Raw genomic sequence first — 23,790 nt, 5'->3', positions numbered from 1 at the left:
CGGCTGGGAACTCGCCCCACGGGGGCCTAGGTGCACCAGAGGATGGGAGAGTCTCTCTGCTGGGGTTCATGGCGGCTCGCATCCAACTTTGGCCCAGAGCAGATCCTGCTGGGGCAGGGAAGGGGGGGCGGTGTCTGGTTACAGCATTAAGCGGCTGCCCCACTTCTGTTCCATCCAGCCTTGGGACCGCTCCTGTGACGGGGTACTGGGCCCAGCTCTGACACCCCCACCCGCGCCAGCAGGAGGCTGTACCACCGACTGTAGGACGCTGCCCCCTGCTGGCCACAGACCCCCATTTTGCTGCCTGTTTCCCCCCTGCCATTGTGCTGCAAGCAAACCCGAGCCGGGGCGTTGAACTCTGTCATTCTCCTTTATTGCACCTCTGTGTCGGTCAACAAACCGGAGCTGTAAAAAATAAAACACCCGGCCAAGCCAGGCCTGCGGCTCCCTCGGTGCGTTTCTGCCCCAGCGGCAGGCTGGTCGCCGCGGGGCTTGGGCCGCGCGCAGAGACGAGGCGCCCTCCGGCCCGCACCAGGACACGCTCCCGGGGAGCGACCACCCTCCCGTCTTTTTGTTTTTTATACAAACAGAATAAAAACCGTAGTGTGGGCGATTGGCTGGTCAGCAACAAAACCGGTAGAAAGACTCCAAAACTCTGTACCTGATTGGATGAGAGCAGCGCGGGGGGCGGGGACACGTGCGTGCTAGCGAGTGCCATTGCAGGTAGCGGCCGGGGCTCGGGACGCGCTAGGGACCATGCTCCAGTGCTCTATAGTGCACGGGGCAGTGCCCGGCCGTGGCTAAGCGAGCGAACAAGCAGGAAATGCAGCTGCTAGCGTCACTAACTGGACCCGCAGAAGGCCGGGCTGCCCCACCCAGGTTCCCTTGGCACAATCCCGTCTCCTCCAAGGGGAAGCTGCACGGCAGGTTGGGGGGAGGCAACCCCCAGCTGTGCCCCACTCCCCCAGCCTGGGCTGATGGCGTCTCGGGTGGTCACCCCAAAGTGCTGCCGTCCTGGCCCTGGGAGGCAGGAGCCTGGGGGAGGGGGTTTGCTCTGCGTGGCCCCTACCTTGTGGGTGGGGGGGTGACGGCACCAGCGCTGGGCTGGGCGCGATTCCAGGAGGCAGACGCGGGCCCTGCCCATGGGGAGCGCGGCCCTGGGAGCGGCGCGGGCAGGGGAAGGAGCAGGTGCCCCAGCCAGGAGCTGGGTTCTGGCAGTTCTGGGTGGCTTGGCCCTTTGGTCCGGCAGCGCTGGTTCCCCTCCCGGCACAGCGCCTGGGGCATTAACCCCTTCCTTCCCCTGCAGCCGGCGGCTATTCGCTTTTCGCCTCCTCCAGGATCTGGGGCAGGTTCTGCTCCTTGGGTGGGGCCAGGGGCTTGCTGGCGCGGTGGTAGTCCTGCACGGCCTTGGGCTCGTTGGTGAGGTAGGAGCCCTTGTAGCGGTGGTGGTAGAGGTACAGCAGCAGCAGCAGCCCGGCCAGCAGCAGCAGCAAAAAGGCCACAACTATTGGGAAGGAGGAGAAAGCCCTGAGAGGTCTCCCGCCAGCAGCCCCTGGCTCCCTGCTCCCGCCACGGCCCCCGAGAGACCCGCCGGGTCGAAAGCCCAGATCCCCGCTCGCGCGCGGCTGTTCCCAGCAAAGGCCCCCAGCCCGTTCCAGGCCCAGCGCTGCCGGAACCGAGCGCCTCCTCGGCTGCGTGAAGGGGGCTGGGTCCCCCACAGGTAGCCCCTTGGGGCCAAGAGAGCCTGGGGCGAGCACGCGGCCGCGTCACTTACAGCCTGTGATGATCCCGAGCCAGCCGTCGTCGTGCACGTGGGGGAACTCTGCAAGAGACGGGGCCGCAGGGTCAGCTCGGGGGGGGAGGGTACCGGCTCCTTGGATGTCACTCTCGGACAGGCTGCTATGTGGGGCATGGCTCAGGCCACTTGCCCCCAGGGCACCCCCCATGCCCCACCTGTAGCCACGGACCAGCCCTTGGCCCACCCTGCTGCCTCACAAGTTGGGGACGTGATGTGCCACCCGCCAAGAGTGCAACTGAGCGGGGCTGGCCCCTCCCTACCTGTGCCCATGTACCAAGGGTCCATTTCAGGGGGGACGCCCACGATGCTGAGGGGCATGGACCCGCAGTTGGACTCCACCAGCTCCCCCGTGATGCTGTGGAGCGCCAGCCGGCCGCTGGGGCGGAAGATGGCTTTGAGGGGCAGGATGCTGTTGAACTTCACCCCCGAGAGGCAGCCCGAGAAGCCGGGCGTGTTGTGCTTCTGGATCTCCGGGTCGATCACGCCAGTCTCTGCAGGGACATGGACAGGAGGGGGTGAACCGGGGCAAAGCTGGGAGGGGCCAGCCGTCTCCGCAGAGGTGGGGGGCAGGCCACCCTGGCCCCTAAGGCTGGTTAGCGGGTTTCAGCTTCCATGAGCTGGGGATGGGCAAATGGCGCCCAGCCTGTCCATGGTGGCAGGGCAACAGGGCCAGGGCAGGGCAGTTCCCTGGGAGGCAGGGCCGGCGCTGGGGGTACAGCGGGGCAGGGCAGTTCCCTGGGGGGCAGGGCCGGCGCTGGGGGTACAGCGGGGCAGGGCAGTTCCCTGGGGGGCAGGGCCGGCGCTGGGGGTACAGCAGGGTAGGGCAGTTCCCTGGGGGGCAGGGCTGGCGCTGGGGGTACAGCGGGGCAGGGCAGTTCCCTGGGGGGCAGGGCTGGCGCTGGGGGTACAGCGGGGCAGGGCAGTTCCCTGGGGGGCAGGGCTGGCGCTGGGGGTACAGCAGGGCGGGGCAGTTCCCTGGGGGGCAGGGCCGGCGCTGGGGGTACAGCAGGGCGGGGCAGTTCCCCAGGGCCCTCCTTACCCATCACGCGCCCCAGGTACAGGTTCTTGGGTGAGTCCAGCTTCCTGTCCACAAACAAGGAAAACTGCTGCTCCGTGACAGGGAAATAGTCCACCTGGGGTGAGAGCGAGATCCCTGGTCAGCCCCCCAGCCCCGGCCTGCACCCCCAACGCCCTCCAGGGGCAGGGCTCAGGCAGGGGCAGTTCGTTCAGCCACTGACACTGCATCGGCTCAGCCCATCCTCGTGGGAGCAGATCCAGGGTCCAGCCCCTCGTTTCCCCTCCCCGACGGCGACAGCCGTGCCTGGCACCCCCCTCCCTGGCATCACCTGCCCTGGGAGCAGCCCCCTGCAGGCCAGGCCCAAGCCCCCGGCCCTGCCCACGGTACCTGGGTGTAGAGCGTGCGGTTGACGCGGGTGATGTTGATGCGATGGGGCCGCCCGTCCGTCACGGGCCGGGTGGTCAGCGGGAAGACGTAGGGGCTGGTGCCCAGCTGGTAGCGCAGCTGCAGGCTCCCTGGCAATGCAAGGACCAGACTGATGAGCAGGAACCAGCCGGGAACAGCCCAAAACCCAGCACTGGGAGGGGCCGGGGCCCGGGGCCTGGCTCTCTGGTCAGATACTCCAGGAAGGGGACCCCAGCTCTGTGCCAAGACCCCGAGAAGGTGGGGAGGGGTTGATGCCAGCCTGAGGCTGTGGGGGAAGGGCCCCTGGCTCCAGCACCTAGCAGGAAGAGTGGAGTAGGGGCCCCGGCTCTGGCCCCAGGAGGGGAGGGTGAGGCAGGGGCCTGAGGGCCCCGGGCTCTCACCGTCGTCCCGGATGAGCACGGCCACGTAGTCCTTGCGGAAGGAGCTGACGTAGAGCAGCACGGCCGGCTTGGCCTCGGTGCGGAAGCTGAGGCTCAGCTCCTCGCCGGTCAGGTTGTAGCCCGGCAGCGGCTGGCTCACGATGCTGGCGAACGCGCGGGCGGCTGTGAGTTCGGCCGACAGGATGCTGTAGCGAATCCAGGTGCCCGGCTCGAAGTAGGCGCCGATGTCTGCGGGGCGGGGGGGGGAACAGAGAGAGTGAGGGGACCTGATCGGAGTTGGGGGAGCAGCTACGTGCCCTCCCTGGGCCCCAGGACCCTGCCCTGCTCCCTTCAATCCATGGGGCCCCACCCTGCCCCAGACCAAACCTCCGACATGGGAACAGCACGGCCAGCCCCACTGCTGGGCCTCCGGGTCTGAAAGACAGGAGCCCTGGTGCAGCCCCACTCATCCCGGGCTCTGGGCAGGCAGCTCTGGGCAGCACGGTTAACCTTCCAGCTCTGGCAGGCGGCTCTGCCCCCCACCTCCCGGTGCTCCCACAGGCAGCACAGCTGCCCCCAGGCTCTGCCCTCCATCCTCCCCACAGGCAGCACGGCTTCCCCCGGGCTCTGGCCAGGCGGCCATGGTGCAGCACACTTACCGTGGTTGCAGAAGGGCCCGTCGAAGGCGGAGAGGCTGCAGTTGCAGGTGTAGTGGCTGTAGCGCTCCACACAGAGCCCGCTGTTCTGGCAGGGCACCCGCGGGTGCTGGCAGTAGCCGGTGCAGTTCACCCGCACGCCCTGCGTCTCGTTGGCCTTGCCCTCCAGGTCCAGCGTCCGCCCGTTCATGCGCAGCGCCCGCAGGCAGCCCAGGAAGGGGCGCAGCCGGCGCTCGGCCGAGCCTGGCCCGGGGGACAGAGAGCGTCAGGCCTGGGACCAGCCAGACGGGGCAGAGCTGGGGGAGGTCCCAGGGTCAGTGACCCCAAGGCAGGCGCAGCCCCAACTGGCCCTAGCGCTCTGCTGGGAACAAGAGACCCTGATTCTCACCGGGCCAGGGAAATGAGGCACCAGGAGAGGAAGGGACGGGCCCAGCCTCACAGAGGGAGTCAATCACAGAGCTGGGGCTGGACCCCAGGAGTCCTGCTGCCAGTCCACCCGGCTCTAACCACTAGACCCCACCCCCCTCCCTGAGCTAGGACTACACCTGGGCCAGGGGCTGAGCTGGGCTGCTGCTCCCTGACAGGCCCGGCACGGAGTGAGGGAAGCTGCCAGAGCCCTGGGGAGACCGACACTGGACAGGGTGAGGGGACCGATGGTGCAGAAAGGGGGGGGCAAAGCTGGCTACAAACCTGAGCAGAGCACCCCACCCACCGGCTACGGGGCAGCCCAGGGAGGCCCTTGCCCTGGCTCTACACCCGCCGTGCCGGCCACAGGGCTCCTGGGTTCAGGGCAGCCCCGCGCTCACCCACGTAGAGGGGCCTGTCGAACTCCAGCCGGACGAAGCTCTGGGGCGGGGCCTCCCGCATCACCAAGGGCAGCTTGTCCACACGCAGCCGCGCCTGCTTCACGTTCAGCTCGGCCTCCACCTGATGCCACTCGTCGTCGCTGAAGGGGACGGGGGACCTGACCGTCAGGTTCTCGTCCCCGTTCCCGATGTCGTAGGCGAACACCAAGTCTCTGGTGGCTGGGGAAGCAGGGGAGGTCAGCTCTTCGCCGGGGGCTCCCTGCCAGCAGCACCCGCCCCTGGACTGTCATCTGCAATGCCCTCTGTCACCCCACAGCCCCTGCAAGCCCCCCCAGCCACCCTCCGACCACGCTGCCCGTGCCCCTCAGTCCCCCTGCGCTCCCTGCCATCCCCCCGCCAGCTGTACCGGTGCCCCTCAATCCCCCCCACACCCTGCCATCCCCCCCCCGGCTGTACCGGTGCCCTCAGTCCCCCCCACACACCCTGCTACTCCCCCGCCAGCTGTACCGGTGCCCCTCCGTCCCCCCCCCCCACACCCTGCTACTTCCCCACCAGCTGTACCGGTGCCCCTCAGTCCCCCACACACACCCTGCTACTTCCCCGCCGGCTGTACCGGTGCCCCTCCGTCCTCCCCCACACCCTGCTACTCCCCCGCCAGCTGTACCGGTGCCCCTCCGTCCCCCCCCCCCACACCCTGCTACTTCCCCACCAGCTGTACCGGTGCCCCTCAGTCCCCCACACACACCCTGCTACTTCCCCGCCGGCTGTACCGGTGCCCCTCCGTCCCCCCCCCACACCCTGCTACTCCCCCGCCGGCTGTACCGGTGCCCCTCCGTCCTCCCCCACACCCTGCTACTCCCCCGCCGGCTGTACCAGTGCCCCTCCATCCCCCCCCCCACACCCTGCTACTCCCCCGCCGGCTGTACCAGTGCCCCTCCGTCCTCCCCCACAGCCTGCTACTCCCCCGCCGGCTGTACCGGTGCCCCTCCGTCCCCCCCCACACCCTGCTACTCCCCCGCCGGCTGTACCGGTGCCCCTCCATCCCCCCCCCACACCCTGCTACTCCCCCGCCGGCTGTACCAGTGCCCCTCAGTCCCCCCCACACACCCTGCTACTCCCCCGCCAGCTGTACCGGTGCCCCTCAGTCCCCCCCCACACACCCTGCTACTCCCCCGCCGGCTGTACCGGTGCCCCTCCGTCCCCCCCCCCCCCCCCCCCCCCCCCACACCCTGCTACTCCCCCGCCGGCTGTACCAGTGCCCCTCCGTCCTCCCCCACACCCTGCTACTCCCCCGCTGGCTGTACCAGTGCCCCTCCGTCCCCCCCCACACCCTGCTACTCCCCTGCCGGCTGTACCGGTGCCCCTCCATCCCCCCCCACACCCTGCTACTCCCCCGCCGGCTGTACCAGTGCCCCTCAGTCCCCCCCCACACACCCTGCTACTCCCCCGCCGGCTGTACTGGTGCCCCTCAGTCCCCCCCACACACACCCTGCTACTCCCCCGCCGGCTGTACCGGTGCCCCTCCGTCCTCCCCCACACCCTGCTACTCCCCCGCTGGCTGTACCAGTGCCCCTCCGTCCCCCCCCACACCCTGCTACTCCCCCGCCGGCTGTACCAGTGCCCCATAGTCCCCCCCACACACCCTGCTACTCCCCCGCCGGCTGTACCGGTGCCCCTCAGTCCCCCCCCACACACCCTGCTACTCCCCCGCCGGCTGTACTGGTGCCCCTCAGTTCCCCCACAAACCCTGCTACTCCCCCGCCGGCTGTACCGCTGCCCCTCAGTCCCCCCCCACACACCCTGCTACTCCCCCGCCGGCTGTATCGGTGCCCCTCAGTTCCCCCCTCACCTCCTGCCATTCCCCCTGGCCACCCTCCAACAGGGTCTGCTGGTCCCGTTCTGTCCCCTGTGCCATCACCCCACTGGTGCCCCTCTGTCCCGCTCTCCGCCACACAGGACACCCTCCGACAGCTCTGCCGGTGCCCCTCACTCCCCTCACAGCCTCCCCGCTCCGGCCCAGTTCCGGGAGCTCCTGCGAACCCCCGGCCCCCCGCCCGGCCCCTACTGTTGAGCTCGATGCGGACGTAGTTCTTGCAGCCCGAGTTCTCCAGGAAGACCCCGGACAGGGCGGTGGTGCGGAAGTAGAAGGAGATGTCCAGGCTGTGGTTGGCCTGGAAGGTGGGGAACACGAGGGAGGCGCCTTTGTGGAAGGAGACGGTGTTCCAGGTGTTCCCTGAAAGAGACCGGGGAGGGTGAACCCGGCCCTGCAGAGCCCACGGGGGGGGGGGGGGGGGACCCTGCAATGGCCCCAGCTGTGTCCCCCCCACCCCCAGGGCACTCACGGTCTCCATAGCAACGCAGCGGCCCCAGCAGGAACTGGGCCTCGGAGTGGGAGCGGTTGGTGTCTCCCACCACGACCTGGGTGACGGGCAGGTGGTCCACAAAGTTCAGCAGCCCCTTGTCCGTCCTCCTGGAGCCGGAGCCAGGGGGCGAAAGAGCCGGTGTCAGAGAGGTCCCAGCTGAGTGCCCCCCACTGCCCCAAGCCTGCTCCTCCTGCACCCACCAGCACCCCTTACTGCTGCCTGCTTGGCCCCCGCCCCGGCTGCTGTGCCCCCGCTGGCCACCCCCCGACTTCTCCAGACCCCATCCCTGCAGCCCCCCCCCACCTGTGCGGCCCCAGCCCCCCCTCCACGCTGCCCGGCTCACCAGTGGGCGTGGTCGGCGTCGCAGTTGCAGAAGAACTTGGGGTCGGCGCAGTTCTTGTCCAGGCCGCAGGCGCAGCGCTGGACGCCCGGCGAGGAGCCCCCCCAGTAGTAATGGCGCTGGTCGTGCCGGCCCATCCAGAAGCTGAAGGGCAGCCCAGCTGGAGTGGGAGACAGACCATGGGGGGGGGGTGACAATGCAGTCGGGGTTCCCCCGCTCCTGCACCCCCGTAGCAGCAAGAACAGACTCCGCCAGCCAGTAGAACAGAGGGAGTTTATTGCTGCTCCAGGATACAGCACAGCACAGATGGAATCTGGTTCCAGGGCAGGCCTAGGATGCCTCAGCCCCCTCTGAGATGGGGGAGTCTGGGCCCCTAAATCCCAGCCCCTTGCTTAGGCTGCTTCCTCCATGATCCAGACAGAAACTGCCCCACTTCCAGCCCTGTCCCCCCAGCCAGGGCTGCCCTCCGCCTTCCTCCCTTCGTTCCTCTCCCTGGGAGGTAACCGGTCGAACAGGTTACCTACCTGACCCATCAGCTACTCGGCTGGGCCGTGGTGCAGCCAGTGGGGGTCACCCACAGCCCAAGCCTAGAAACCAGCAAGGTACCAACCCTACATCACAGGGGGGCTGAGCTGGGTTACGTGGATGGGGGAACGAGCCCCAGTCACCCGGCAGCCCAGGGGCCTAGACGGCACCTGCCCACACAGGAGATGCAGAAGGGGTGGGCAGGGACCATGAGACTCACCTGACACTACCCCTCCACTGCCAGGGCAGGGCCAGGCCCTGCTGCTCTCCCCATTATTGCCAGGGGCAGGGCAGGACCCCCTGTTCCCCCCATCACTGCCAGGGGCAGGGCAGGGCCCCTCCTGCTCCCCCCATTATTGCCGGGGGCAGGGCAGGACCCCCTGTTCCCCCCATCACTGCCGGGGGCAGGGCAGGACCCCCTGTTCCCCCATCACTGCCAGGGGCAGGGCAGAACCCCCTGTTCCCCCCATCACTGCCAGGGGTAGGGCAGGACCCCCTGTTCCCCCCATCACTGCCGGGGGCAGGGCAGAACCCCCTGTTCCCCCCATCACTGCGGGGGCAGGGCAGGACCCCCTGTTCCCCCCATCACTGCGGGGGCAGGGCAGGACCCCCTGTTCCCCCCATCACTGCCGGGGGCAGGGCAGGACCCCCTGTTCCCCCCATCACTGCCAGGGCAGGGTCCTCAGAGTTCTCCCCACCAGTGGCAGCACTCCTGAAGGACCCCCCCATTTCTTGGGGTAGGGCAGCACCCCCCTAGTTGCACCCGAGAGGCAGGGCAGTGTCCTCCCCCCCGCCGGCCTTGGCCTGAAGCACTCACAGGGCGTGTTGAGCAGGCGGGAGCTGTAGCAGGAGAACTCCAGGTGCTGCTCACAGTACTCCGAGCCATTGGCCAGAGCCGCCACCTCTGCCCACGAGGCGTTCCAGTACTCCACCGCGCCCAGGAAGGGCTGGTCCAGGCTGGAGCCCGTCACCCGCGTGGCGTAGTACCGGTTGTGCCGCACGACGGTCCAGCCCCGATCCTCTGGGGCCCGCAGAGGGAGAAAGGACGGAGTCAGAGCGAGAACAGCTTGGGAGCTCCCGGCACCTCCCTCCGGCTTCACTCGGGTGTGGGGGCAGCCCCGGGGTCCAACCCCCTTCCGTCCCAATTGGGGCTCAGCCCTGGCTGCCCGGGGGGCCCCTCTGCAGGCAGGGGGCAGTGGCTCTCAGGCCGAGTTCCAGGATGGACACGGTGCTGAGACCCCACACACACACTGCATGTAGGGATGGCTTCCGGTCACCACGGCCAGGGGTGGGGTCGGAGCGGAGGCCCGGGTCCTATTTCCCCTGCTCCCCAGAGCCACCGATCCCCTACTGGGGCTCAGATGGGAGCCAGCACCCCCTAGAGTCGTGGGGTCCAACACACGAGCCAGTAGGCACATGTGGCTATTTGGCCGGTTGAGTGTGGCTAGTTCGCCACTAGAATGGCTGCTGCTTCGGAACTGGTTGGACACCACGGCCCCCGAAGGAAAAGGCCCCCCTGTACCATTCCCTGCCCCAGACCAGAGGGGAGCCAGCACCCCCTCGAGGGAAAAGGCCCCATTCCCTGCTGCCCCAAGCCAGCCAGTCCCCTGCCCTAGGCTGGCTAGGAGTTGGCAGGCAATAGAGGGGAAAAGCCCCTGGCCCCATTCCCAGGCCTTGCCAGACCCTTGGCTGTCTCCCTTTCCCCACCCAGCTACCTCGCATGTCACAGTAGACCGTGAAGGGTTTGAGGGGCCCGCTGCCGTCGGGGTCAATGGTGAAGTTCCCGGAGGTTTTCCCGCTGAGCCAATACGCATCACACGACTCTCTGTAAAGAGCTGGAAGGGCCAAAGCCAGAGGCTGGGATGAGCCTCGCGAGCTGGGCAGGGCCCGGCCGCTGGGGCTAGGAACCCGCCGTGCCCCCTCCCGGCCCCGCAGAGCTCACGTTTGTGACAGGTCTTTCCCTTGTAGCCCGTCAGGTCGCAGATGCAGGTGAAGTCGTCCCAGGACTGCAGGCAGCGGCCATCGTGCTCGCACAGGTTGGGGGTGCACCTGGCGGGGACAGAGATGCCGCTGAGGATGGCAGTGAGGGGATGCCGGTGGGGAGGGGAGAGCAGGGTTGGCAGCCAGCTGGCCCAGGGCGCTGGCCGTGACTCCAGCCATCGGCAAAGCTGCCCAGGCCAACCCCTTCTCCGACCCAGCACAGCCAGACCCTGCCTCCAACCTGACGGCTCCGCCCCAGGGCAAAGCATGATCAGAGCTGCTATTAATTACAGCAGCGCTGCCCAGACCCAGCTGAAACCAGGGCCCCGTGGGGCCGGGCGCTGCCCAGACCCAGCTGAAACCAGGGTCCTGTGGGGCCGGGCGCTACCCAGACCCAGCTGAAACCAGGGCCCCGTGGGGCCGGGCGCTACCCAGACCCAGCTGAAACCAGGGCCCCGTGGGGCCGGGCGCTGCCCAGACCCAGCTGAGATCAGGGCCCCGTGGGGCCGGGCGCTGCCCAGACCCAGCTGAGCTCAGGGCCCCGTGGGGCCGGGCGCTGCCCAGACCCAGCTGAGCTCAGGGCCCCGTGGGGCCGGGCGCTGCCCAGACCCAGCTGAGCTCAGGGCCCCGTGGGGCCGGGCGCTACCCAGACCCAGCTGAGCTCAGGGCCCCGTGGGGCCGGGCGCTACCCAGACCCAGCTGAGCTCAGGGCCCCGTGGGGCCGGGCGCTACCCAGACCCAGCTGAGCTCAGGGCCCCGTAGGGGCCGGGCACTGCCCAGACCCAGCTGGGATTGGGGCAAACCCCCAGCCCTGTTGCAGGCCCTGAGCAGCCAGGCGTGTACCTGTCGGTGATGCCGCACATGTCGAAGAGCACATTGGAGTAATTCCCCAGCCGCTGGTATCTCAGCAGCTCCAGGTCTATGGGCTGGGTGTCCACGCTGATGCTCTGCAGGCAGCCGTGGAAGGCCGTTTGGTTGGAGAAGCAGCCGGTGATGGCGGCGGGTTTGGGGCAGCCTAGAAGACACAAGGGGGTTGGGGTGGGGTGAGTGCCGCCTGCCCCGCAGCCTGTTCCCCTCCGGCCGGGGCTGCGCACCTCCAAAAAAGTACTGGGTCCCCGTGCGCAGCTGGAAGGGATGGGCCACCCGGAACTCGGCCCCGTCGTTGTCGTCGATGGTGATCACGGCCGAGCCGTCCCGCGCCACCAGCTCCACCGTGTGCCAGAAGCCGTCGTTTAGCCGGTACCCTGGACGGGGGCAAAGCAGGTGCAAGTGGGACCACGGGCTGCTGGTTCCCATCCCCGCCTGCACCCCCGTGGCGAGACAAGACCCCCAGCAAGCGGCTGAGGGGAGACAGGACCTGCCAGCCCCCCAGCTCCTCGTCCCTCAGCCCCCTTGTTGGCCACGTAACCAAGCGCAATGGGGCACGGGTGCCCGGCCAGGAGGCACCAAGAGGGGAACTGATATTTGGGCCTCGCAGAGGAAGATCCCACACTGGGCCCCGGTGGGAAGAGGAGGCTGCCAAATTCAAAGGCATATGCTGACCAGCGGGGAAGGGGGGAGGAGAGGGGGAGTCATCGGGGTCATGGCGAATTCGCAATCCCTGCCTGGCTGTTTCCCTTGAAGCTCTGTGTAACAGCGTGTCGGGGTCCCCACCCCTACCCCCCGTCTTCAGCAAGATGCGACTCTGCCAGTAGAACAGAGGGTTTGTTGCTGCTCCGAGATACAGCCCAGCATCGGACCGATGCAGGCACAAGAGGATAGGCTGGCAGCCCTAGTCCCCATGGGGGAAGGGGTTACAGGCCCCTGAACCCCCCTACACTGGTTAGTCTGCTTCCTCCAGGCTTCCCCACACTCTGACTGCCCCTTCTCCAAACCCCCCTTCCTTTGCTCAGACCCCTTCCCTGGTCAGGTGAGAACCGGTTGGGCCATTGTCTACATGACATGACGGCCCTCAGGGGCTGCCACCCCCCTGCGGGGCAGTGCTTACAGACACAGGCCCCTAGGGGTCACCCACAGCCCAGGTATAGCGACCAGTGAATTCCCAATCAGCGTGGACAGCCCCCCTCCCCCCACTACATTACACTCTGCTCCGGGAGATCCTCTGTGAGCACGTGGGCGGCCAGGAGAGATGCAGGTGCCACCCAGCTGATCGGCAGAGCGCCCGCAGTGCCCCCAGCTGACAGCCTCTGTGTGTGTGTGTGTGTGTGTGTGGGTGGTGCACATCGGCACATGCCTTGGTGCACATGGCAAAATTTATTCCACATGATTGGGAGAAAAAAATAAATCAGAGGTTCACACTGGAGCAGACCCGGGAAGCTAAGAACCTGCAGCGAACTCCAGCTTCTTGCGGTTGGGCTGGGCAATGGAGACGTTGACCTGGCCATTGCTCAGCACCATCTCCAGGGAGCCCAGGTGCTCGGCGAAGCCGGTGTAGAGCAGCAGCCCCACCGCGTCCCAGGAGCGGAACTTGAAGCTGACGGACAGGCGGTTCCGGCGCGGGATGCCCGGCACCTGCAGGTAGTTGTTGATTTCGGCGAAGGTGATGGGCGTGTAGGGCTGGTCCTGGCAGTAGTGCCTGAGGTGGCCCTGGGAAGAACCACAGGAGAGCAGGTCAGAGCCTTGGATCCCGAGCGCTGCCGCCTCCCTTCTTGCTGCCTTGGCCCCCAGGGACCACGGCAGGGCCTGGAGCCTCTGGGCCTCTCTGCATCCCACTGGCCACGGCAGGGAGCTGCCACGGGGGCAGGCAGGTCTGTGGCAGAGGCTCCCCTGCCTGCTGAGTGGAAGGGGAGACTCCCAGGGCAGTCCTGGCCTGAGCGGGCTCCTGCCAGCTCTGGGCTGGGTGCAGGGAGAGTGGGCACCTCCAGCTGAGGCCTGACACTGCCCCATGACACCGAGCTGCGCATGGGGTTACCAGCATCAGCCCCACCCAAGGGAAGCATGTGGCACAGGGAAGGCACGGAGGGGTCCGAGGCCTGACCTGGGGGTCAGGCAGGGTCCTCCCCTCGGCGCACATGCAGTGCCCCCTTTCCCCAGGGGCCCCCGCTGCCCTCTTAGCCCACCTTGGATTTGGGGCATGAGGAGGACTGCAGAGAATCCTGCAAACACGACTGAGCAGTCAGCAAACAACCTGCAGCTTCATTGGGCTTGTTCCCAAGAGCCACTGGACCACTTGGTGCCCTCTGATCTCCATCGCACACAGGCAGGAGGGTCAGAGCAAGACCCGGGGAACATCCCTACAAACCCCCCCAGGCCCTCTGGCGTGCATGTCAGTCTGGGGCCCATCACCCGAGTGTAGGCAATGATTTGAGTTAATTGTTCATTTACTGTGGGCTGCTGTGATTAATTACCACGTCATGCTAGACAGACTCACTACATGTTACAGAGAGTTAAACTGTAGGCTGACAGAAGCAGAAGATGGATCCGTGTGTGTGTCGGAGATAGCTAAGCAAGCGACGCTGAAATGCAAGACTGAGGGTTTTCGCTCAGCTATTTTTGGCCTCGGCACTAAGGAATGGCAACGCTGACAGAAGTAAGAGAGCAAAGAAGAACCCGCTGCTCTAAGATTAGGGGCAAAGAGGGACCAAGGGGTAAAACTGAAAAAATTAGCTGGAAGTTTAGTTGCAAGTCACAGAAACGTTGTGCGTCTCTAACCTGCGTCTTCACCGCGGGACATGGGCCGTGCGCCCGGGCTAGTGAGAATAAAGAGAAGCTCCTCGACCCATGGAAATCGGGGGGCTGTAGGTGGTTAGGGCACAGCAGAGCGATAAGGAAAGAGGGGGGGAGGCCCATGGACATGCGCAGAAGGAAGGCGTGGGCAGAATCACATTGCAAACTGGGGGTGCTCAGAGCAGGGAAATTGAGCTTCCGTAAGGACTTCAGCAGGGACGATCCCTAGAGCCCCCTCGCCCCTTGACACTGGCCACTGGCGCATGGCTAGATCTAGGCGCTGTCTCTGCTGGGACGCTCAGCGCGCTGTTGGTAACTCTGTTGGGGACTGTCTGTGCTCTGGGCTCTGGTTTCAGCCAGGCAGAGGCAGCTCTGCTGGACTGGAGGCTGGCGCTGCGGAGCCCAACCCTCCATGGTGTTGAAATCAAACCCACAGCTCCAGGAGGCGGCTCCATTGGAGGCCCCGGCTCGGAGCTCCCACCCGTCTCTGGGTGACGGCAGCCCATGGCCCCAGGCCCTGGACGACCTCGTACTATTGAGCAGGAGCTGGAGCAGACTCCTGGCTTCCGGCCAGCTACCCCCACCGCGGAGCTCGGGTCACTGTGGCAGCCAGAGCCTGTGCGCCCAGCACAGCATCCGCCCACATGCACCCCCTCTGCACCCCAGGGTCTCCCTCCCTTTGCCTGGGGTTCCCCCACCCAGCTGCCCGCACCCCAACCTCGAAGCGGACGTTGGGTGCTCTCCTGCGGGCCAGGTCGGCGATGTGGACCCCGTTGAAGAAGATGTTCTCCACGCAGCCCCGGAAGTTCTGCCGATAGACCACGCTCCGGTTCTTCTGGTTGATCACGCCGCCGAAGAACAGCTGCGGGGAGCCAGAGGGGTTGGGTTGAGCCCCAGCAGTCTGGGGGCACTGCTGGGAGCTCTGAACCATTGGGGCCCGGGCTGCGTCCCCCTGGGCTCCCGGGGGTAGGGGTATCCTGCTCTACCCCCTCCAGACAGAGACCCCGCAGGTCTCAGCTCAGAAGATACCGCACGGCACAGCCTGAGACCACTGGGCCCTGCTGCTCGCGGCTCTCCGCACAGCGATAGGATAGGCTGCTGCTGGGGGACCAGGCAGAGCTGAGCTGGGCTTTCCCCTCCAGCGCTGTACCCAGCCAGGCCGCCCCAAGGGGCAAGCCCCTCGTCCTGCCGTGCCCCCGACCGGCCCCGCAGGGACGGATAGTCTCTACCTCGGTGTCCAAATCCAGCTGCTCGAAATCCCCATTGCAGCGGAAGCGTTTGACCTCCCCGTCCAGGCTCAGGTTGACGTGGCGGCCGTGGCGTTCGAGGCGCAGCAAGTGCCAGTGCTGGTCGTCGAGGAGGCTGCCCACCGTCACCGTCGTGTGCCCCTCGGTCGAGTGCAGCGGGCTGCTGCCTGGGGAGGGTGGCCAGTCACCCCACGGACAGGGATGGGCTCCAGGCCTGCCCTGTGCCACTCAGGGGTCATCCCAATGTATGGACCAGCCCCGGCCCACGGCCTGACCCCAATCCTCTCCATAGTACAGACCAGCCGACCCACCGCCCTGGTCCTCACCAGCCTCAGCCCATGGCCCGACCCCAATCCTCTCCATAGTACAGACCAGCCGACCCACCGCCCTGGTCCTCACCAGCCCCGGCCCACGGCTTGACCCCAATCCTCTCCATAGTACAGACCAGCCGACCCACCGCCCTGGTCCTCACCAGCCCCGACCCACGGCCTGACCCCAATCCTCTCCATAGTTCAGACCAGCCGACCCACCGCCCTGGTCCTCACCAGCCCCGGCCCACGGCTTGACCCCAATCCTCTCCATAGTACAGACCAGCCGACCCACCGCCCTGGTCCTCACCAGCCCCGGCCCACGGCTTGACCCCAATCCTCTCCATAGTACAGACCAGCCGACCCACCGCCCTGGTCCTCACCAGCCCCAGCCCACGGCCTGACCCCAATCCTCTCCATAGTACAGACCAGCCGACCCACCGCCCTGGTCCTCACCAGCCTCAGCCCACGGCCTGACCCCAATCCTCTCCATAGTACAGACCAGCCGACCCACCGCCCTGGTCCTCACCAGCCCCGGCCCACGGCCTGACCCCAATCCTCTCCATAGTACAGACCAGCCGACCCACCGCCCTGGTCCTCACCAGCCCCGGCCCACGGCTTGACCCCAATCCTCTCCATAGTACAGACCAGCCGACCCACCGCCCTGGTCCTCACCAGCCCCGGCCCACGGCCTGGCCCCAATCCTCTCCATAGTACAGACCAGCCGACCCACCGCCCTGGTCCTCACCAGCCCCGGCCCGCGGCCTGACCCCAATCCTCTCCATAGTACAGACCAGCCAACCCACCGCCCTGGTCCTCACCAGCCCCGGCCCGCGGCCTGACCCCAATCCTCTCCATAGTACAGACCAGCCGACCCACCGCCCTGGTCCTCACCAGCCCCAGCCCACGGCCTGAACCCCAATCCTCTCCATAGTACAGACCAGCCGACCCACCGCCCTGGTCCTCACCAGCCCCGGCCCACGGCCTGACCCCAATCCTCTCCATAGTACAGACCAGCCGACCCACCGCCCTGGTCCTCACCAGCCCCGGCCCACGGCCTGACCCCAATCCTCTCCATAGTACAGACCAGCCAACCCACCGCCCTGGTCCTCACCAGCCCCGGCCCACGGCCTGACCCCAATCCTCTCCATAGTACAGACCAACCGACCCACCGCCCTGGTCCTCACCAGCCCCGGCCCACGGCCTGAACCCAATCCTCTCCATAGTACAGACCAGCTGACCCACCGCCCTGGTCCTCACCAGCCCCGGGCCACGGCCCGACCCCAATCCTCTCCATAGTACAGACAAGCCGACCCACCGCCCCAGTCCTCCCCAGCCCCAGTCCACGGCCCGACCCCAATCCTCTCCATAGTACAGACCAGCCGACCCACCACCGTGGTCCTCACCAGTCCCGGCCCACGGCCTGGCCCCAATCCTCTCACGACCCACGCACAGCCCCCATCGTCCACCCAGTATGGACCAGTCCCGGCACACTGCCTGACCCCCATAACCCCAGTCCTCCACCCAGTACAGACCAGCCACACACCCCTATTTCACTGCCAGACACCCCAATAATCTTCTCCCCAGTACAAACCAGCCCCTGATCACCCCCATCTTGCCCCCCAGCCATGCCCCTCCCCAGAGTGCAGAGCAGCCCCTGCCAATCTTCTCCCTCCGCATACTGCGCAGCTCTAACCCCCCCATCCACTACCCAAGTCCCCCATCCCCAGCATCCCTCCCTAGCCCAGAGCAGCTTTGCAGCACCCCAACCAGGCCCAGTCTCACCTAAGCTGATGTGCAGCACCAGCTGGGCCTGTTTCAGCTCCAAAGTGACATAGTCCCCCTGCGAGCCCTCGCCGTGCATTAGCAGCCCGTCCCGCTCCACCGTCTTGAAGTTGAAGGCGAAGATGTCCTGGACGGTGCGGACGGATTTGCCGCGGAAGCGGTAGGAGATCGCATCGTCCCCGTCGAAGTACAGCATGTCAGACCCTGGGGGACAAAGCCTGTAAGCTGAGCGCTTGGGCGGTTACCCAGGAGAGATTCAAATGCTGCCCTGCTGATTAGCTGAGCACCCACAGCTTGACAGCAGCACAGGTTTCTACTGGTGGTGCACATCTGCACAGGCCTTGGTGCACCGAACAAAATTTATTCTGCACATGAATGGAAAAAAATAGCGGGAACATTGGAGGAGAGCCAGTATCACCCGGGGCACTGGCCAAACCTGTGTGCACCCCTCTGCATGGCCCCTCCCCACTGAGAGCCAGGGCCTGGCCTGACCCAGAAGAGGCTTCTTAAGCCAGAGGGGTGCAGCTGGCCACAGAGGGTGTGGGGAAGCTGCAGTCACAGCCCTGTCCCTGCATTCGCACCCAGCAGAAGGAGGGAGAGTCTCCAGGCCAGGGGGCCGGGAGCGGGGGCACCCAGATGCCCAGAAGGGGCTGAGAAGCCCACAAGCGAAAGGGGAGCGAATAGGTTTGAGAGGAGGGGGGTGTTTCGAAGACACTGGCGAAGGTGAGTTATTTTAGGGACTCAGAGGAAAGCGGGGGTCAGAAGCCCACCCGCCCATCCTGGGGTGGCCCCTGTCTATGGCTCCCCAGGACTATTCTGGTCACCAGATTTGTTTCAAACTAAAAAAATTAAAGGGAAACTACACTGTGGGGGGTCGGGCACAGCAGGGAGGGGATGGGGAAGCCAGGGGGAGGACGGGGAGCAGGTCTCCAGTGGGGAGGGCTGGAGGCAGGGGGGTGTTGGGCAGGACTTGGAGGGGGCAGAGCTGAATTCTTGGGGAGCTGGGCGGGCTCCAAATCAGCTGGGACTGAAGGGGGCTTGGGGCTCCGTGCTGCACAGGGAAAAGGGACCTGGTGCCAGGCCCAAGCCAGGCCCATTGCTCAGAGCCTTCATGCTCTCCATGAAAAGCCCAAGAGCCCCTCACCACAGCATCAGGCCTGCCTCCCCCTCCCGTTAGCGCAAAGGGCTCCCCTGGAGCACCAGGAGCCCGGCTCACTCACGGTAGGGGCAGCCGTAGAGGCCCACGCGCAGGCCGATCTTGCCCCGGGGGTTCCAGGCCTTGGGGATGATGCGGATGTAGCGGGCCAGGATGGGGTAGTGCAGGTCGTGGCGCACCACGCCGCTCTCGTTCACGTTCCCAAAGAACGTCTGGCGGAGAAACAGCCCCTGTCAAACCAGCCCCCGTGGCCGCGCCCCTCCCCCCAGCCCGAGCCGCCCTCAGACAGGGCCCAGTGCTGTCTCTCAGATCAGTGGTCAGCCATCAGCCATAGGGGATGCTCTCTTCCACCCATTCCCCTTTGAGCCTTATCCTGCAGCGTGGAGTTCCACAGGCCAACACGACTGTTGGGAGCGTTTCCCTTGGGAGCAGTTCTGAATGTCCCCCGGTCAGCGGCTGTCCTCTCCTTCGTGTGTCATGGGGAAGGAAAGCCAACAGCTCCCACTCCCTTTAGACAGGCGCGATTTCATAGATGGGGATGAGGAAACCTTTGGGGGCAGGGACTGCTGACCGACAGAAAAATCGGTCGGGGGCCACACCCAAGAGAGAAGCAAAACCAAAAAACCACCTCAACCCCACTGACGTGGCCCCGGGCTGAGGAAAAAGACACTCCCCACACCAGGGGGCCCCAGGATAGTGGCTTTTGTGTGCTGCAGTCCCATGGGGCGGCGGCAGAGGGGCTAGAACGCCAGCAGCAGGTCCCCAATGCTTTGGGGGGGGAGCCCCGAACCTCGGGGGCCGGCCCCAGGCAAGCGGAGGGCTGCATCCGGCCCCAGGGCCGTTCCACACCCCGGCCATAGACTTTTGTCCCCTGCCCTGGGAGCTGTGTGCAGGAGGGAGCCAGGCAGGATGTCGGTAGCCGTGGGTTCTTACCCAGTTACTCCCGAGCTGGAAGAAGGGTCGCCAGCTGCTGGGGTGGTCCCCATACAGCACGATGTAGCGCGTCACCCAGTCGTACGTGTTGTACGTCCCCTGCGTGGCCACCGCGTTGATCTTGTGCTTCTGCATCAGGTCGATCTGGAGCCAGGGCTGCTTGTCATAGGGGTCTGGAGACCAGCCGCTGCTGCCTGCGCCGGGGGGCGTGGTTAGAGCCCGGTGTCCCCCACGGCGCTGGCCCCTTTCCAGACCCTGCACGGCTCAGCCCTGGGTTCAGAGGTGCCCGAGGGCAGCAGGGTAAATGCTCTCCAGGCTGCTCCAGGGTCTGGCTCCGCCCTCCGGGACCCACTGACCTCCCGCCCCTCGGCGCTGCTTTGGGGAATTCAGGGAGCCTCCCTCCTGCGCCAGCCCCATGAGCACCCAGGCCCCCCCAGCGCCGGCCTGGTGTTTGGGGAAGGCTCTCGGGGGCCCAGCGCTCCGCGGGCCTGGGCAGGCAGGACTCACTGTGCAGCCGGGCGAAGCTGGCCGAGTACAAGATGTTGTAGCGGGAGGAGGCGCCGATGGATGAGGAGTACAGGGGCGCGACCAGCTCATCGTAACAGTGCGCTGCAGGGAAGAAGCTGCATTGAAGCCACTTTGCCCGGCCTCACCCAACTCTAGCCTGGCCCCTCTGCCTCTCCCCAGCTGCCAGAGCCCTGCAGCCCCTGGGACTGACCATCTGTCCAATAGCAGGACCCCACCCCTCCACTCCCCTCCCCTCCCTCGGCCCCTCTTCTAGGGACAGGCTGGATCCCTGGGCACGAGGGACCCCAGGGGGCCAATTAACTCCTTTAACCAGCCCCCGGAGCGCTTGAGACAGGAACCATGGACGGTCTCGCACCTCCCACAGCTGCCTCTCGCTGCAATGCCGCCCACCGCCTCCCCGGGGACCGCTCGGCCAGTGTGTGCGCAGGGTCAGAGCAGAGTCACACCCCCAGGGCACCAGGGGAGGGGGAGGGACTGGCCTGTGCGATGCTCCCAACCCATCCAGCCCCCAGTTCACCAGCATCCCCAGCCCCTTCAGGTCCTTGTGTTGTGCCCCCCCCCCCCCCCGCAGGCCCTGGGGACATGGAGCAGACTGGCCCCCTGCAAAGCCCTGGCAGCATTTGGCCTTGGGGAGGGGGAATACAAGGAACCAGGGACACACGTGGATGAGCCAGCCTCTGCGCACCCCTCCTCCTGCTGCTACCCCAGAGCCCCCCGCCCCACCTGTGCCACCCCCGTGTTCTCACAGCGAGTTCTAGACGCTGCTGGTTCCTGGGCACCTGGCGGCGATGGGGAGGCTGTGCCGCCAACGCCCGGCTCTGGGGCTTATTCCTGGGCCAGCCGGCAAGGCAGGAAGGTGCCTGATGGGGCCATGTGGCACGAGGCAGCCCCTGGCCCCTGCCCCAGAGCGCAGCTGCTGGCGCTACAGATGCTCAGGAAGGGTCTGCCCTGGCCAAGGCTCAGCCGGGGAGTCTCTCCACTGGGCTCCGGGTGGCGCGGCGCCGCATGGCTCCCTGGAGCAGCAGGGCTTCCCTCTGCTCTCCGCCACTCTCTTTTCCCCTCCCACTGCAGAGTGCAGACACGCCCTGCAGGCTCGGCCACTGCCTGCACCAGCCACACGCTCTGGGGGGACCTTGGCTCGGGGAGGGAGCGAAGCTGTTCCCCGTGTGTCAGCCAAGTACCCCACACACTCCCAAGGGGCTAGGCCTGGGGATGTGGGGGGGGGGGGGGTCTGGGATGCTGCTGGGGCCAGTAGGGGAGAGCACAGGGCTGGCTGGGGTTACGCATCTCTCCATTGGGAGACTCCATATGGGGCCAGTGGCGGCGCATCCCCGGCTGGCTCCACACACAGGCTGCTGCTCAGGCTGCGCCCACGGGGCACCCGCTGGGTGAGCCTCTTTCTCCCCCTCTCCTGCATCCCAGCAGATGGCCACCCCCTGCCACAGCCCATCAGCTGAGCCAGGAGCTACCGGGGGGCAGCAGGAGCTGTGCTCCCCTCCTCCATTTCCCAGCACTTCGGGGATCCCTCTGCCCACTCTGTTCTCTTTGCGGGGAGGGGCCAGGCTGGGCTGGGGCACAGACAGCAGCAGGGGCAGTTACCCGTGAGACCCCAGGGCCCCCCATAGACTTGGGGCAGGTGGCCAGTTGAGATGTGACATGGAGAACTGGTTAACTGGCCCCTGGGCGGCTTCTCCCAGCGAGCCCCAAACCAGCCCCACTGCCCTCTGCAGAGCCCCCTTGCGGCGGTCACAGGGCCCCAGCCATGGGACACCCAGCTAGTGAGGCCACACCTGTCTCTCAGGCTGTGGCAAAGCAGGCATCCCTGGTGGGGCTGAAAGTTCCCCCCCATACCCCAGATGCCCTCCTGGCAGGGCCGGCTTTAGGCCGATTCGCCCAATTCCCCCCAAATCGGGCCCCGCGCCCTAAAGCCAGAGGGCCCCGTGCCCTAAACCTGGAAGTGTGCTGGGCATGCTGCGGGAGGGGGAGCGCGGCGGCTTCTGTGCACCAAGGGAGGGGGAGTCGGCCCGTGGGTTTGGCTGGAAGGCGGGACTCTGCGCTGTAGCTGGGAATTTAAAGGGGCTGTGAGTTGTTTGTTTATGTGCTGGGTTTGTTTTTTTTTTTTTTTTTTTTGGCTCAACCAAAATTTGGTTCGAATTGAGCCCCGCACTTCCTAAAGCCGGCCCTGCCTCCTGGGATCCCCAACTGCCCCCCAGCATCCCAGGCCATCAGCAGAGCCCCTTCCTAGGGTTCAGCGCAGCCCCCAAGAGGGGCAGAGCAGGCGGCAGAGGCAGCATGGCAAGGCGGGAGGAACGCAAAGGGGCCGCCCCACCTCACCCTGCAGCCCCAAGCCAGAAGGGGCCGCTGCCAGAACCACGCCCAGGGCCAGATCCTGCCACACGCTCAGCACTCAGCAGCTTTGCACTCACGGCCCTGGGCAGCATCAGCCTCTGCGGAGACCTGGGCCAGAGCTGAGCCAGCTCCTCTGGGGATACTCCCCACGCCTGTAGAGCTGGGCACCGGGCTGGGAACTAGCATGAAGCCAAAGCCCCTCCAGGGTCCTGCCCTGATGCGGCAGGTACCCGAAGGAGAGAAATCCAGGCTCCCCCAGCCACCCCGTGGTCTCAGCATCCCTCCTCATCCCTTCTCCTTCCATTAGAGGGCCACAGAAACAGCATCCTTGCCCCAGCCTGGGGCAGCCCAGGCACCCGGCCCACGGCCCACGCCTTGAGAATGGCGAGTGCCAGGAGACTGTCCTGCCTCCGGGATCTTGCCCGGGGGGAAGAGAGGGGGGTTCGTAGCACCCTCCACCTGCAGCAAAAGTAGCGTCTATGGGGCTGCCTTCATAGCAGTGGCCCTGACAGCTGCGCTGTGCCCCCTGCAGCCCCACGCCGGCCTGCATGGCAATGACTCGCCCCAGGCTCCACACAGCACGGAGTCACGACGCCTGGGCACAGCGAGGGCCAGAATTCCTCCTCAGCATGCCCCCCCCCCCCCACGTCCCTATGCCCCTCAGCACTGCTCCGCTCCCAGGGGTGCTTTTTTGCAGACATGGCTGCTCTGCTGGGGCCAGTGGAGAAGACGGGGGCAAGGGCTGGGCACCCCCAGGTGGGCTGCCAGGGGCTCTGGCTGGGCTGCAGCGGGGGGCGAGCCGGTCTCTGGCTGCCAATCCCGGCTGGTCACAGGACTGCAGTGAGCTGCAGTGGGGTGGGCCCCCGCCGCTCTGCACCCACCAGGCAGGGCTGGATCCGCGGGACAGGACCCACGGCTCGCAGCACCCCCACAGTGGAGTAAAGGGCCCGGGGCAGGGCTCCTGGGGTCTCCTCCTGACCTTGCCACCACTTGGCCAGGTGACCTTGGGAAAGTCGCGTTCCCCTCGCCGTGCCTCAGTTTCCCCGTGTCTCCAGTCCGGGGCGGTGGGGGGCGCTCCCCGGGCAGGGAGGCCGGAGCCGGGCGCCGCTGCGGTACCTCGCCCCGCATTGCGGAGCCGGGCAGAGGCCGCGGGACTTACGTGTCGGGCAGCTGCGCTCCAGGGGCGGCTGGCTGCCGGCGCAGGCTGCGAGCAGCAGGCAGAGCAGGCGGGTGGCCATGCTGGCGGGGAGCGCTCGGAGACGGCGGCTCGACCCGGGGCGCGCGCAGCCCCCGCTGCAGCCCAGCCCGACGCGGCTCCTGCCGCAGCTGCTGCTCCGGGTGCTGATGCTGCACGCGCCGAGCCCGGGCCCCGCGCGTGCTCCGCTCGGCGGCAGCGTCTGCGGCGGGACGGGCGGGGAGCCCGGAGGAGCGCACGTGGGAGGGGGGCACAGGCCAGAGGGTGGGGGCACAGAGTGGGGGGCACAGGTCAGGGAGTGAGGGCACAGAGCGGGGATGGGGGTACAGAGTGGGCATAGGGGTGCAGAGCA

At 66.7% G+C, this 23,790-nt stretch overlaps 1 protein-coding gene across 1 annotated transcript; it reads right to left on the bottom strand.

Moving 5' to 3' along the window:
• Positions 1-356: 356 nt before the first annotated feature.
• On the bottom strand, positions 357-23,620 carry CNTNAP1 (contactin associated protein 1). Its single transcript, XM_075911487.2, has 24 exons — positions 23,403-23,620; positions 19,874-19,975; positions 19,367-19,560; positions 18,498-18,645; positions 17,278-17,481; positions 15,167-15,351; positions 14,656-14,799; positions 12,596-12,857; positions 11,366-11,515; positions 11,115-11,286; positions 10,234-10,340; positions 10,007-10,126; positions 9,109-9,312; positions 7,770-7,926; positions 7,406-7,533; positions 7,129-7,296; positions 5,064-5,282; positions 4,261-4,500; positions 3,623-3,850; positions 3,204-3,331; positions 2,838-2,931; positions 2,059-2,289; positions 1,775-1,822; positions 357-1,504 (listed from the first exon to the last, which is right to left on the bottom strand). The coding sequence occupies exons 1-24, from the start codon at positions 23,479-23,481 to the stop codon at positions 1,314-1,316; spliced, it is 3,903 nt and encodes a 1,300-aa protein (XP_075767602.1). The 5' UTR covers positions 23,482-23,620; the 3' UTR covers positions 357-1,313.
• Between the last annotated feature and the right edge of the window lie 170 nt (positions 23,621-23,790).

This window comes from Pelodiscus sinensis, chromosome 29, assembly GCF_052426305.1.
Source record: "Pelodiscus sinensis isolate ZL-2025 chromosome 29, ASM5242630v1, whole genome shotgun sequence".
Classification (NCBI taxonomy): domain Eukaryota; kingdom Metazoa; phylum Chordata; order Testudines; family Trionychidae; genus Pelodiscus; species Pelodiscus sinensis.
Note: the sequence above shows the minus strand (reverse complement) of the source record. Positions and strands in the feature narration are given on the sequence as shown.